At 33.5% G+C, this 14,130-nt stretch overlaps 1 protein-coding gene across 1 annotated transcript; it reads left to right on the top strand.

Annotated features, from left to right (window-relative positions):
• The first annotated feature begins 9,811 nt into the window (after positions 1-9,811).
• On the top strand, positions 9,812-13,765 carry LOC121235865 (protein SIEVE ELEMENT OCCLUSION B-like). Its single transcript, XM_041132293.1, has 7 exons — positions 9,812-10,121; positions 10,247-10,354; positions 10,690-11,138; positions 11,376-11,488; positions 11,817-11,950; positions 12,082-12,573; positions 12,823-13,765. The coding sequence occupies exons 1-7, from the start codon at positions 9,897-9,899 to the stop codon at positions 13,456-13,458; spliced, it is 2,157 nt and encodes a 718-aa protein (XP_040988227.1). The 5' UTR covers positions 9,812-9,896; the 3' UTR covers positions 13,459-13,765.
• The last annotated feature ends 365 nt before the right edge of the window (positions 13,766-14,130 follow it).

Below are 14,130 nucleotides of genomic sequence, written 5' to 3'. Positions count from 1 at the left end.
ATGCTTACCTATGTCTGGCAAGACCCTAGCATGTAGCATAAATCGTATGATCAGGATCCTAAAGGTTAATATATCTGTCGTAATGTAGGAAACCTCTGATCAAATTCTAGTGAATATATAACTCATTAGGTCGATAGGCACCCCACGAGCGACGCATAACATAAAATTCACCTGATTTATGCCAACTTCTGTGTTGTACTACTGAGGATCAATGTTGTTAATGATTAAGTTCATGATCTTGAAGAAGTTAAATAAATTAGTCTGTTTGATGCTCTTCATCCCATCATAGGGAGGAGCATCTGGACCAACAATCGGCTGCCTCACCTCACTATCAGCGAGGCCATCGAGTCTATCTCTATTAGAGCCCTTGTCCTCAGTCGTCTTCCCATCAGCTGTAGACTCCCTAGACACCACGTTCGGATATGCAGTGCGCAAACGTAAGATACCAATGAAATCATCAAGTATGTCCGCTGAAAAAGTAAATGAAGCTCCCCATACAGAGATCATGTATGCCTCATCATCATCTCGACTGGAAACACAGAACTCCCTATAAACTCAAAGACGATGTCGATATAGGAAATGAGGTCTCATGCTTCGTCCTTCTGGTGAATGATTGGTGTCCAACCAAGCTCGATGAAGACGGATGTCGAGGAACGACTCTCCCAAAGAAGATTCTGAAAGTCAGAAATCTTCACCTGACGCTCTAATAAAATAGTCCTCTCTTGATATGATTCACTGGAAGGTTGCCCTAGTCTGCCATACTTCCTTCCCCTAGAAGAAATTTTCAACTTGAAATTTAAAAAATAAAATTAAGAAAATTAGTTATAAAATATGATACATAAACCTTCACAAAATTATATGCTGATTAATATAATTTAAAATTGCTTTGTGTTATACCATTCGATTGAATCACTAGGCATTTGAATGTTACAACAGTAATTTGAATGGTTACATAGCCATTCAAACACTATTGAGAGAACTAAATCATTCGAACGTTAAAGATTTGTGTTCAAACACCATATTAACAGATGTTCGAACGGTTTTTCAACCGTTTGAGAGTATGAGACTTGAGTCCATAACGTTCGAACAAATTAACCATCGTTCGAACACCATATTAATAGATGTTCAAACGATTTCTCAACCGTTTGAGAGTCTGAGACTTGAGTCCATAACGTTTGAACAAATTAACTATCGTTCGAACGGTTTATAGATCGAGCTCAGCAATAGTCGAGTCAACTTGGTGGCCATTGAAACGAAAGGAATCCATCGATTCCTTTCATTTCTTCCACAAATAATACACATACAAGCCTGGGGTGTGCATAGAGACATCCCGACCTTGTGTTTTCCGGCCACCTACGATGTCCATCGATGAAAACTATTGATTTTTCTATTTTCTATAAAAAAAAAAAAAAAAAACATTGACAATAACACAAAATCAACCCATTAAACGTTTCTAAGTTGTGTATCTCTTGACTAGAAGTGGTATTTAACGGTGGCGGTGACAACGGCAATTCAAAGGCAAGATGAGCATTCGACGGCATATGCGGAGGGTTGAGAGAGAGAGAGAGAATGCGATCGATCGATCGAGGAAGCCAGACGTCGTTTATAGCGTTATATCGTTCAAACATTCGTTTTACGTTCGAAAGATGTTATTTGAACATTAAAATTAAATGTTCAAACGTTATTCTATACGATTTATTGTTCGCACACCAATAATTAACGTTCAAATGAAGGATATGTACTATTTATATATAGCATAGAATACAATATATAGCATATAATATACTATATAAAATATATTAAATATATAATATTAAACATATACTGTAATATATTTATAACATATCTATAGTATCTATACTATATCATCACTATAGTATATATAGTATATATTTTTATATCATTGATATATATCATATATAGTATATATATGTATCACGATATATGATAGTGTATATATTATAATATATTGATAGCATATATATAAGAATAATTTTCATGATTCATTACTTGGAATGGTAGAATCAAACTTGTTCCAAGGTCCAATTTATTTTAATTGTTATCCCAATTATTCTCTTTCATTATTCGATACTAATATATTACATATTAAAACAAACGGTTATAATATGATGAAATGATCACATCCTTTAACAGTAGTATATATGATCTATTATAAACTGATGAAAACAGCATTAGAATCACGAGCTCTTATTACCAATCCAAAATGATATACATTATTATTATAATCTAGTACACAAAACTCTAATGTACCAATTCCTAAACAAATTAATTGGAATCAAATTACTCTCCCTAATGAATGTTAATTAGAAAACATTACTCCATTACCTAAGATAGAAAATAATTCTAAATATAATCTTGAATATATAGATAAAAAAAGGGACAGAACTGTCCAAATAGCTTTTCAACCTTTAGAAGATCTTTATCATATTATTCTTCTTTAACACCTTCTAGTTATTATACATCCAGATCTATTCTTACATCAAATTCTCAGAATAGGTCTCAAAATTTTGACAACTAATCCCAGAGTCTAGGCACACAGATTCAGAGAATTATTCCCAGAAATATTATTGATACACCAGTATATATTGTTACTCCTTCTCAACAGGCCTCTCATTCTTAGGGCAATTCGGCCGCCTCTCCTTCTCAAGGTTACTCACCCTACCATCCAGTACATTTGACGGATTTTCAAGATCTATTTGATCTGGAATTCACAAACTATGACCCTCAGATTATGTGATTCTAGAAGATTACAACTTTCTCAATTAATCAGCATGACAGATGGAATTTGTCAGAGATATCATCTCCTTCGAAGAATAAAAACGAAGAACTTCGTCTATACTATTCACCCTCATATTATTGTCTACACTGTTCATGTCATATTATTGTCGCTGCCTAAGATTATTGTCCAGAAAAACGATAAATGACTTTGTACATACTGTTCACCTTCACGTGTTGATACTGTTCATATATTATTAGAATTACTGCTCTGTACTGTTTTAGTGTCTATATAAAGGAGTCTGTAAAGAAAGAAGACCATTCAAAAACTCTCATCTAAAACCTCCTCTTCTCACGTCCAAAATTTTCTCTAGTCTTCCTCACTTTCTAAAATCTGAACCTTGGAACAAGTTTGATTCTACCATTCCAAGTAATAAATTATGAAAATTATAGTGTCTTCCATCTCTTAAACAAAGTAATACTGAGGTGTTTAATCCATTTCTAGTGAGTGGTTTTATAACTACTTGTACTAGTCCAATATGTATGAAAGAATATTTTTGTTCTTTGTGGTGTTTAATAACTTTCTTTGTTAATAGTTGTAACGATTCATAATTATTATTTAAAATAATAATTATTTCTATTGTTTTAATAGTATAATTAGTAAGAAATGATAATTTAGAAGAAAAAGTAGAATGCTTGTATATTTGATTTTTTGGAACATTAGGAATTGTCCAATCTTGTAAATTTATTTCTATATCTATTATACTGTAATCTTCTTGGTTAATGTTATCAGGTTCTATGGAGATACTAGTAGTGGATCCATTAGGTTTAAATAAAGAATTCATTGAGACGGGATTTAAAACAAAGATTTCCTATATCCAAAGAGAAATAAATAGATTAAGGACTTAAGGGAACACCACTGGGACCACCCTTAAAGCCTTCCAACATGAATGGGCTGACCAACGGATTTTTCATAGCTTACCAACACAAGCCTCCTAATATACTTCATCTTCTTTTTCTATGGGTTATCTTTGTAAAGATTTGTATCAATGATTTTTATTCTTCCTTTTTTTTTTTAATAAAACAAGGATACTCAAATGGTTTCTTACATTTTTAATTTCTTTTCTTAAGAAGTTACAATGATCTTCCCATTCTTCTATAACCGCTTGTCTACTTTGATATATATGATATTTAGACATCATTAATGTATAATCTTGTCTCATTAATTATTATTTTCTCTTAAGATCTTTTATATTATTCATTAGATTTTCTAATTCAAGTCTTAAATTATATTCTAGACATTTTAAATTATAAAGATCACGAGAACCAACATTATGAGCATAATAGTAATCCATCATAAAATATATCATTCAAAATAAAACAGAAAAATAAAATAACAATATAGCAATAAAATATAACAATATAATCATCAATGGCTCTGATACCAAAGACGTAAAGCCCAAGTAATAAATAGCTACTAATAATAGTTTAATAATAATGATAATAGGCGGTATAACTAGTCATATGCATGATATCATGTAAAACAGGAGGTATAACCGACAATATGCATGAGAAAATAAATAAGATAGAAAATATATACAAAATTAACTTCATTAAAGACATAATACTTACAAGGAAATTAATTTTCAGAAGAGTTGGAAGCAGAAGACATGAATAAAGGAAGGTTGGTTTACAAAAGATAGATTTTAGAAAGTGAGGAAGCCTAGAGAAAAGTTTGGGCAAAAGAAGAGGAGGCTTCAGATGAGAGTTTCTGAATGCCCTTCTTTCTTTATAGACTCCTTTATATAGACACTAGAACAATACATAAAAGTAATTCTAATAATACATGAACAGTATCAACACGTGAAGGTAAATAGTATGTACAAAGTCATTTGTCCTTTTTTCTGGACAATTATCTTGGGCAGTGACAATAATCTGACATGAACAGTGTAAACAATAATCTGAGGGGTGAATAGTATAGACGAATTTCTTTATTTTTATTCTTCTGAGGAGATGATCTCTCTGGCAACTTCCATTTGTCATGCTGACTAATTGAGAAAGTAGTAATATTCTAGAATCACATAATCTGAGGGTCATTGTCTATAAATTTCAGATAAAATGGATCTTGAGAATCCATCAAATGTACTGTATGGTAGAGTGAGTAACCTTGAGAAGGAGAGGCGGCCGAATTACCCTAAGAATGAGAGGCCTGTTGAAAAGGAGAGGCCTGATGGACCGGTGATAATGCATGTTACTGTAATGGAGATAATCTGACTGGATGCTATACTATTACTATATATATACTATATACTATTACTATATTATATATTACTAAACTATACTATACCATATATACTATATACTATTATTATACTATATATACTATAGATTTGATGACATTAGGAATTTTCCAATCTTATAAATTTCTTTCTATGTTTAATATATTGTAATCTTTTTAATTGATGTTATCAGGTTCTATATGTATACTAGCAGAGGATCTGGATGAATCAGATATGAATAAAGAATTCATTGAGACAAGATTTTTAAACAAGGATTTCCTATATTCAAAGAGAATAAGTAGATTAAGATCTTGAGGGAACACCACCGAGACTTCCCTTAAAGCTTTCTAGCCTAAACAGGCTAACCAACAGATTTTTAATGGCTTATCAACACAAGACTCTCAATATACTCCATTTTCTTTTCTATATTCTATCGTTGTTAGAAACCTATATCAATGAATTTTTACTCTTTTTTTTAAGCAATGATACTCAAATGATTCTGTACTCTTTTAACCTCATCTTGTAAGAAATTGCAATGATCATTCCATTCATCTATTGCTGCATGTCTACTTTGAAAGACTAAATATTTTTTAATCATTGATTTCTTATCTTGTTTCATTAATTGTTGTTTTTTGCTAAGATCTTTTATTTTATCCATCATTATTTTTTATTCAATCCTTGTATTATAATCTAAACATTTTAAATCATAAAGATTTGATAACCAATGCTATGAGGAAAATAATATTCCATAACAATAATATAAAATATAACAATATCAATAGTCAATGGCTCTGATACCAAATAACGTTTCACAGGTTATAATTATAATTAATTTATAATATAATAATAGGCAATATAACTAGACATATGCATAAAACAATATATGTAGGCGGTATAACCAACCATATGCATGAATTATTAATTATATAAACATAAAAGATAGAAATCATAGCTGATAACTTTGACTTTATTAAAAACATAATACTTACAAAGAGATTAATTCTCAGAAGGATTGAAAGCAAAAGACATGAAGGAAGTTTTACACAAAGAGATTATTTTGGAAGTAAGGATTGAGATAATGGAATGTCTTCAGATGAGATTTTTCTGCCTCCCTTCCTTTGTTTACAAACTTTCTTTTATAGACACTAAAACAGTAACTTTATACACAGTAATTGAATAATGGAAGCCTAAAACTTTGTCTTCATGTGTCGGCTGATAATGGATGAGTGGCACCAATTAATAATGCTTCAGAGTGGAAGTGAACAGTAATTTGATAATGGGCACCTAAAGTTGCTTGTCTTTATCCGTTGGTGGAGCTGGAGAGATAATGCTTCTGACATTAATCAATAATGCTTCTAGTTTTGTCTTAAAGTGACTTTCATGTTGAATAATTAAGAAATCAATAATTTTCTGGAATCACATCATAATCTGAAGGTCATAATCTGCAAGTTCCAGATCAAATGGATCTTGAGAGTTCATAAGATGTGCTGGATGGAAAGATGAGTTGGCATGAGAAGGAGAGGCCTGTTGAGTTTGAGAATGAGAGGTTTGTTGCATTGGTGATGATGTGACTTGTTGTGATGGAGATAACCTGATCATGACTTGATGTAGTGGTGAGTCTTCTTCATCATCGCTGTCTGAGACTTGTGACATTACCTCAGCTAATTTTTTTCAAGCCTTTCTTGCTAGTAATGGATGCTAATTGAGCCTGAAATCTACTTCGCTGATTAGAACTTTAGGGGCTTTGGTAATCTTGAAAACATTTTTACGACATGATCATAATTATATTTTTTCTACCATTTGACGGAGACTTGGCGGGCTAAGAACATAATGGTATTGAAAGAGAGATGAGGTTTGAAAATATATTCCTACTTCATAATCCAGTTTAATTTTGTCTAATGGAAGAAAAGAAGAAGAGACAGACAATGTATTAATGCGAGTGGATAATCATTTTGTGATGAAAAAATATTAAAACTTTCTTGGAGAGGGATAGGAAGAAGAGGAGATTCAGGTGTATAATAATCTCATCATAGTAAATACCATTGCGAAAGTGTCCTAATTTCTTGTAATTTGTCAAAGTGGACGAACCAGAAGTTGCTCAAATTTTGGTTTTGTTTTAAAAATATTTTTGTCCATACTTGCTTATAATCGTAATAATTATAATATGACGGGTCATAAGGATGAGAAAACTTCATTGTCAAATAAGAAATTTTTTTCTCAATGTTTCAAAGTGAGGACTTGTTTAATGGTAATTTTATGAAAGACAATAATTGGAGATGCAAGTGGAGACAAATTACCACCTCATAATCCAGTTTAATCTTGTCTTGAGGAAGAAAAGAAGAAGAGACGAACAATGTTTTAATGCGGGTGGATAATCATTTTATGATGAAAAAATTTTAAAACTTTCTTGGAAAGGGATAGGAAGAAGAAAAGGTTTAGGTCCATAATAATCCCACCATAGTAAAACCCATCGCCGGAGTGTCATGATTTCTTGTAATTTGTCAAAGCGGATGAACCAAGAATGACACAAATTTTTGTTTTGTTTTAAAAATATTTTTGTCCATATTTGCTGGTAATCGTAATACTCATAAAATGGTGGGTCATAAGGATAAGAAAATATCCTTGTCAAATAAGGATTTTTTTTCCATTGTTCTAATGTAAGGACTTGTTTAATGATAACTTTATGAAAGAAAATAATTGGAGATACAAGTGGAGACATATTCTCACTTCATAATCCAATTTAATTTTGTCTTGAGGAAGAAAAGAAGAAGAGATAGACAATGTTTTAATGCGGGTGGACAATTATTTTGTGATGAGAAAATTTTAAAATTTTCTTGGAGATAGATAAGAAGAAGAAGAAGAGGTCCAAGTCCATAATAATTTCACCATTGTAAAAATGATCGCATGAGTGTCCTGATTTCTTTTAATTTGTCAAAGTAGAGAAACCGGAAATGACGCAAAATTTTGTTTTGTGTTAAAAATATTTTTGTTCATGCTTGCTAGTAATCATAATAATCATAATATAACAGGTCATAAGGATGAGAAAATTTTATCGTCAAATAAGGATTTTTTTCCACATTGTTCCAAGGTGAGGACTTGTTTAATGGTAACTTTATGAAAAACAATAATTGGAGATGCATGTGGAGAATGTTAGGGTTGAAGAGAATAAGAGATTTCACAAAGAATAATTGAATCTGTGTCTACTAATATAAACTCATAAAAATGCTGGATTTTCTTAATATTTTTTGAAACGTAATGTCAATTAGAGCCTCTGGCAAGAGAAAGACATCAAGTAATTTCTAGGGATCAGACAAGTGCTAGATTTCACACTCAATAGAAAATACTGGATGCTAGTGAGTCTTAATAATAATAGAGGATGCAGAATGTTGAGATAAGAGTGGAGGATTAATAACCTAAGAAGAAGTAGAAGAAGGAGAAACAACTTTTGAATATGTTAATAATTTTGGAGAGGCTAATGGTGAGAATTAGCTGTAGGATGACCTAATCGGTTGTCGTAATGTTCCCAATACCATATATGGTTTTGGAGTTACAGAAGGATAAGGTGAAGGATAGGAAGGAGATGGTGGCCTAATGTAAGTAGATTTAGACTTTACTCTTGACTTTAAAAATAACATGATTTTCCTTATAAGAATTCTCGAGATAATAAGTCAGGAAGATAATTAGATTCTCTCTTAATATGTTCAATATCAAAATAAAAAATATTTAATATAGCTTGTCATGTATCAAATATTTGTTTACCAGCCAAGTTTTTTACATCTTTGATCAAAACTTCATTAGCTGATTTGCAATCTATTCTTATTAAAAAAATTTGATTTAATAAGTCATCTTAAAATTTAGAAATGCATAATACAATAGCTAATTCATCTTGAACTTTTGATCGAACGGTTTTGTTCAAGTTCGTCCCAAAAGATATTTTTTGGAACGAAATTGATATTTTCACCCTAAAATATCTTTTGGGACACTGTTATTGGAACGACTTGGAGACGATTTTTTTCCGTCTCAAGAAATATTTTGGAATGAAATCACAATTTTTTTAGTTGAAAATTTTCATCCCAAAAAACCACTTATGTTGTAGTGATGATTGCCACCAAAGTGCAGCGCTTAAGATTGATTAGTTTATTTTCTAGCAGGCTATATACTATTATAAGGTCCATATTGCTTTTGAATGAAAATTTCAGGAACAAATTATTATTATTAAGGTTATATATATATATAGAGTAATTCTACATATGATCGTGAAGTGTATAAACGTCACGTAATCATTTTGAAAAAGAGTATGGTTTATTATTAAAAATTAATTATTTTTTTCATATTTATTTCGCATTTGCTATTTTTTTAAAAAGAGATTACACGTACTTACACACTTCATGATTGTAAACATCATTTCTTTTATATATATATATATATAATGACTTGAGCAGTACTGAACATATATATAATATAAATATTTAGCCCCAAATTAAAGAGTGAGGTAAGGATGGTGACATGGCCTTGATGATGTCAGAAAGTAAAACTCTCTTAGCTAGCTTGCCCCACCCAATAATATATGAAGGAAATTCTAGAAATTAAGCTCACTTTATGCTGCATGCAATTAAAACAAAGTTCATTAGGGTCCACCATAAGTGGATAGCCTTATCGACCTAGCGTGGCTTTAGCTTTGTTTAGACTCCCCTCACAAGCAAGGTACATATGTTCATCAGCACTAATAATAGTGTTGTTGCTTTATTCCCTACGGCCTGCCCCTTCTTCTTCTTCTATATATATATAGCCAAGATTGGGCACGTCAAAATCCACACACACAAACCAAATATTAAGTACTATATCCCTGCTCTCCCCCTGCCTTCCTTCCTTATTTTACATATGGCCAGCATCACACAGCGCCTAGCAGCTCCTCGTAAAACGAGGCCAACTGTGCTAAAGGATCATGACCGTAGGATGTTCGCATTATCCGATGATAATGCATTGATGAAGCAAATCCAGGCAACCCATGCTCCTGATGGTCGTGAAGTTGATGTCAAGCCCATTCTCCACATCATTGGGGACATCTTTCGCCGTGCCACTCCCAGCCTTGATGGCGTTCTCAACGTACATATAATTAATTATTAATCTCTGCATTTAATAATTTCTGCATGATTAATGCTATACTTTACTTGCAACCAAATTATGTTTAAGATAATTAATTATGTTTCTTATTGTCTTTGTGTATATAGGGCACGCTAGAACATGTGGATACGGAGAACAAGACTGTCCCTGCGCCTGGTTTTGATGATGACATTCTTGAATCATTGGCTTACCTTATATACAAAATCTCTTGCGAGGTGATCATTTTTATTCTAGGCCCCAGTCAAGATCTCTTGATCATTAAATATATTTTACCTTTATATATTATATATACAAAATCTCCACATGATTCCTTTAGTTTTCGATCGACATGCATATATGCATGCCATGCATGATCAACCAAATGCGAGCTTTTCCAACAACTTCGTACGTAAGATTAAAAAAAAAAAGAAAATTAATTACTTTCTTTAGTTCTACTGTTGTTTTTAGACAAAAGGTTCTGTTCTTGGCGAAGTGTATATATATATATATATATATATATATATATATATATAGGAACTAACATCTTCTATATATTCACTCATGACGCCAGATATCATGCAAGTGCTCAGGTGGTGGAGATGCACATGCAACAACAATGGCATTATTGAACACTCTCACGAGCTTTTCATGGGATTCGAAAGTGGTTCTATCCCTAGCAGCCTTTGCGGTGAATTATGGTGAATTCTGGCTCGTTGCTCAGCTTTGCACCAGAAATCCACTTGCCAAAGCTGTGGCTTTCCTCAAGCAGCTGCCCAACATCATAGAGTATTCAAACTCTCTAAAACCCCAGTTTGAGGCACTTGATAAACTAATCAAAGCCATAATGCATGTAACTACGTGCGTTGTTGAGTTCACGGAACTTCCATCTCGGTTCATTTCGGATGACACCCCAGCAGTGATGGCTGTCACGGCTCATTTACCAGCTGCTACCTATTGGACCATTCGAAGCATTGTGGCTTGCGCTACACAGATTTCAAGCCTTATAGGTTTGAGGCTGGAGTAAGTTGTGCAGGCTAGGATACAAAAAGCTCGATTATTTATTTTATTTTTTTAACAAAGACGGTACCCATACATAATTTTATTCATGAACCCTCACTTTTGATGTTCAAATACGTGGATTACATCTTTTGATTAATTTCTTGGTGGTTACAAGTTTTTAATGCATCAAGCTGATCATTCAGTTTTCTATGCATGTATGTCATATAAACATGCTGATCATCTTTATGCTGATTTTAGGAACAGTACAGCATTAACCACAGAGGCATGGGAACTATCAAGCTTGGCGCACAAGGTCAGCAATATACACGAGCATCTTAAGAGCCAACTCGCTCTCTGTTATCAACATATAGGTGGGCCATTGATTATCTATTTCTCTGTATCTTATGAAATATATATTAATATAGGCAAGCTAATCAGTTCAAAGATTTTGGAAAAATATCTTAATTAGTACCATATTTTAGAGAGACCGGCCAGCGTCATGTAATGTGGAACCAAGACTAGACCTTTCTTTTGCTTAATTACAAGATTTGGATTGAGATAATCAAACTGTTAAAGAGGTTGAGTTGAGTCAATTGCAAGGAAACGTATTATTCTTCATTCTTGAAGTTGTGATATTCTTTTTAAGTGCCTGATTATTAATTAATGGCCTAATTAAATAAAGTCCACTGTGGGAAGCAGAGGAGAAGAGACATCTGGAATATTTCCACAATCTCGTCCGTCTTTTCGAGACATTACACCTGGACAATTTGAAGATTCTCAGGGCATTGCTACACCCCAAGGAAGAGCTGGTGATTGGTTCCTCCATGAAAATGGTTTGCTTTTGAAACTCCATTTCTCATTAATTAACTAATTGTAAGCTCCATTAATTTTATTATTTTAACTTGCAATTATATAAATAAAAGTTTTAAGAGTTCTCCTGTTGGCTGGCTGCTGGCACAAACAGGTAAATATTGAAGTACTACAGAGAAAGCAAGTGCTACTGCTCATATCAGATCTTGATATCCCCCATGATGAAATTACAATTCTTGGTCATTTGTACCAAGACCCACTGAGGAAGACAGATCATCAGATGCAATACGAAGTGGTCTGGCTCCCAGTCGTGGATAGGTTAAGTCCCCATGCAAATCAAGAGAAGGTCAAAAAGTTCCAGGAGTTGCAGACAAAGATGCCATGGTATACTGTGACTGATCCTTGGACAATTGAACCAGCAGTTATTAAGTATATCAAGGAAGTGTGGCGTTTTAACAAGAGGTCGATTCTAGTGTCCCTGGATCCACAAGGAAGGGTAGTCTCCATCAATGCACTCCACATGATGTGGATCTGGGGGAGTTTGGCTGTCCCTTTTAGTATTGAGAAAGAGGAAGCTTTATGGAAGACAGAAATTTGGGGACTTACACTACTTATCGATGGCATCGATCCAAAAGTGATAGAATTGGTATCTCCATCGTCACATATATATGCATATGGACACCAACACACACATGCATGCACCTATATTATGTATTTGTACGTGTGTGTGTGTGTGTATCATGCAAATTTTACTCGATAAAAAACCACAAATTATGATGACCTTATTGATTAAAATGTGTGCGTGGAAGAGTAGCTTGTTTTGAGTAACTCAAGACTAGTTACAGTATCATATGATTGCATATATTAATATTCTTTCTCTAATTATGGTAATCAGATGGCAAAAGGGAATATCATATGCTTGTATGGAGGTGAGGACATCGAGTGGATTCGGAAGTTCACAAGCTCAGCAAAAAAAGTTGCCAAGGCAGCTAACATCACTTTAGATCTTCTTTATGTTGGAAAGAGCAATGCGAAGGAGAGGGTGCAGAAAACTAATTTAATTATCAATAAAGAGGAGCTTAGTCAGATCTGGCCTGACCTCACATTCATATGGTTCTTTTGGACACGACTGGAGAGTATGTTATACTCCAAAATGCAGAATGGCAAGACTGTCGAAAACGATCCTATAATGGCGGAGGTCATGACTATGCTTAGCTTTGATGGCAGCGAGAAAGGATGGGCAGTAGTGTGCGGAGGATTACCTGGTACTCCTGAAGAAATAATAGCCAGAGGTAACGGAGAGATTGCCTTAAAAGCCATGGAAGACTTCGAAAACTGGAAAGATGATATTGCTGAACATAATGGCTTTGTGCCAGCATTCAAAGAGCGTCTACGAAAGCTTCACACCCCGCAACACTGCAACCGCCTTATCCTTCCTGGGATCACTGGGGAAATCCCAGAGAGGATAGTGTGCGCAGAGTGTCGCCGTCCTATGGAGAAGTATTTCATGTACCGCTGCTGCACCGATTAAGTGATCATGACAAAATATTTACATACATATATGGTACTAATTACTTTGAGTACCATCATCATCATGTTCTCTATTATATATATAGATATATGCGTGCATGTGTGTGGTGGAGATCCATAGTGTGAATTTCAGTTAATGGTTTGAAGAATTGCCATTGTGAGATCATGTATTTTATAAGTTGTGTGAAGCTTCCTCTTGGGCTGCGTATGTACTGTGTTAATGCAGTTTGGGTCTGCCATTTATCAGTAATAAATAAACTGTGTGCTGTAAGAAGTCTGTTAAATGTGATGCTTGATTGCCAAACTGAGTAGAAATCTCTCTCTCTCTCTCTCTCTCTCTCTCCTGGCCTGCTTGTGGTCCAACCATCAATGCAAATTTAACAAGCTTTCACACATCCAGTTCCTACAAATTAAGGGAATCAATATTGTAAGATAACAAGAGTAAAACCCTAGCAAACAAAAGGTCCTCGATGGCTTGGGTAAAAGACCTCAGGAAAATTATTTCTATTAATGTGTCAAAAAATAATAATGAAGTTTACAAAGTATTTATACTATAGACAGATAAATAAAAAAACTAATTATGTATTTACAATACTACTAGCATGGTTAAATTTTATATCCAACGATGAGAAACACGGTAAAATTTGGGTATTCTAGATGGATGATATTTCAT

Source organism: Juglans microcarpa x Juglans regia, chromosome 6D (assembly GCF_004785595.1).
Source record: "Juglans microcarpa x Juglans regia isolate MS1-56 chromosome 6D, Jm3101_v1.0, whole genome shotgun sequence".
In the NCBI taxonomy this organism is placed as follows: domain Eukaryota; kingdom Viridiplantae; phylum Streptophyta; class Magnoliopsida; order Fagales; family Juglandaceae; genus Juglans; species Juglans microcarpa x Juglans regia.
This window is presented reverse-complemented; position numbering and strand designations above follow the sequence as displayed.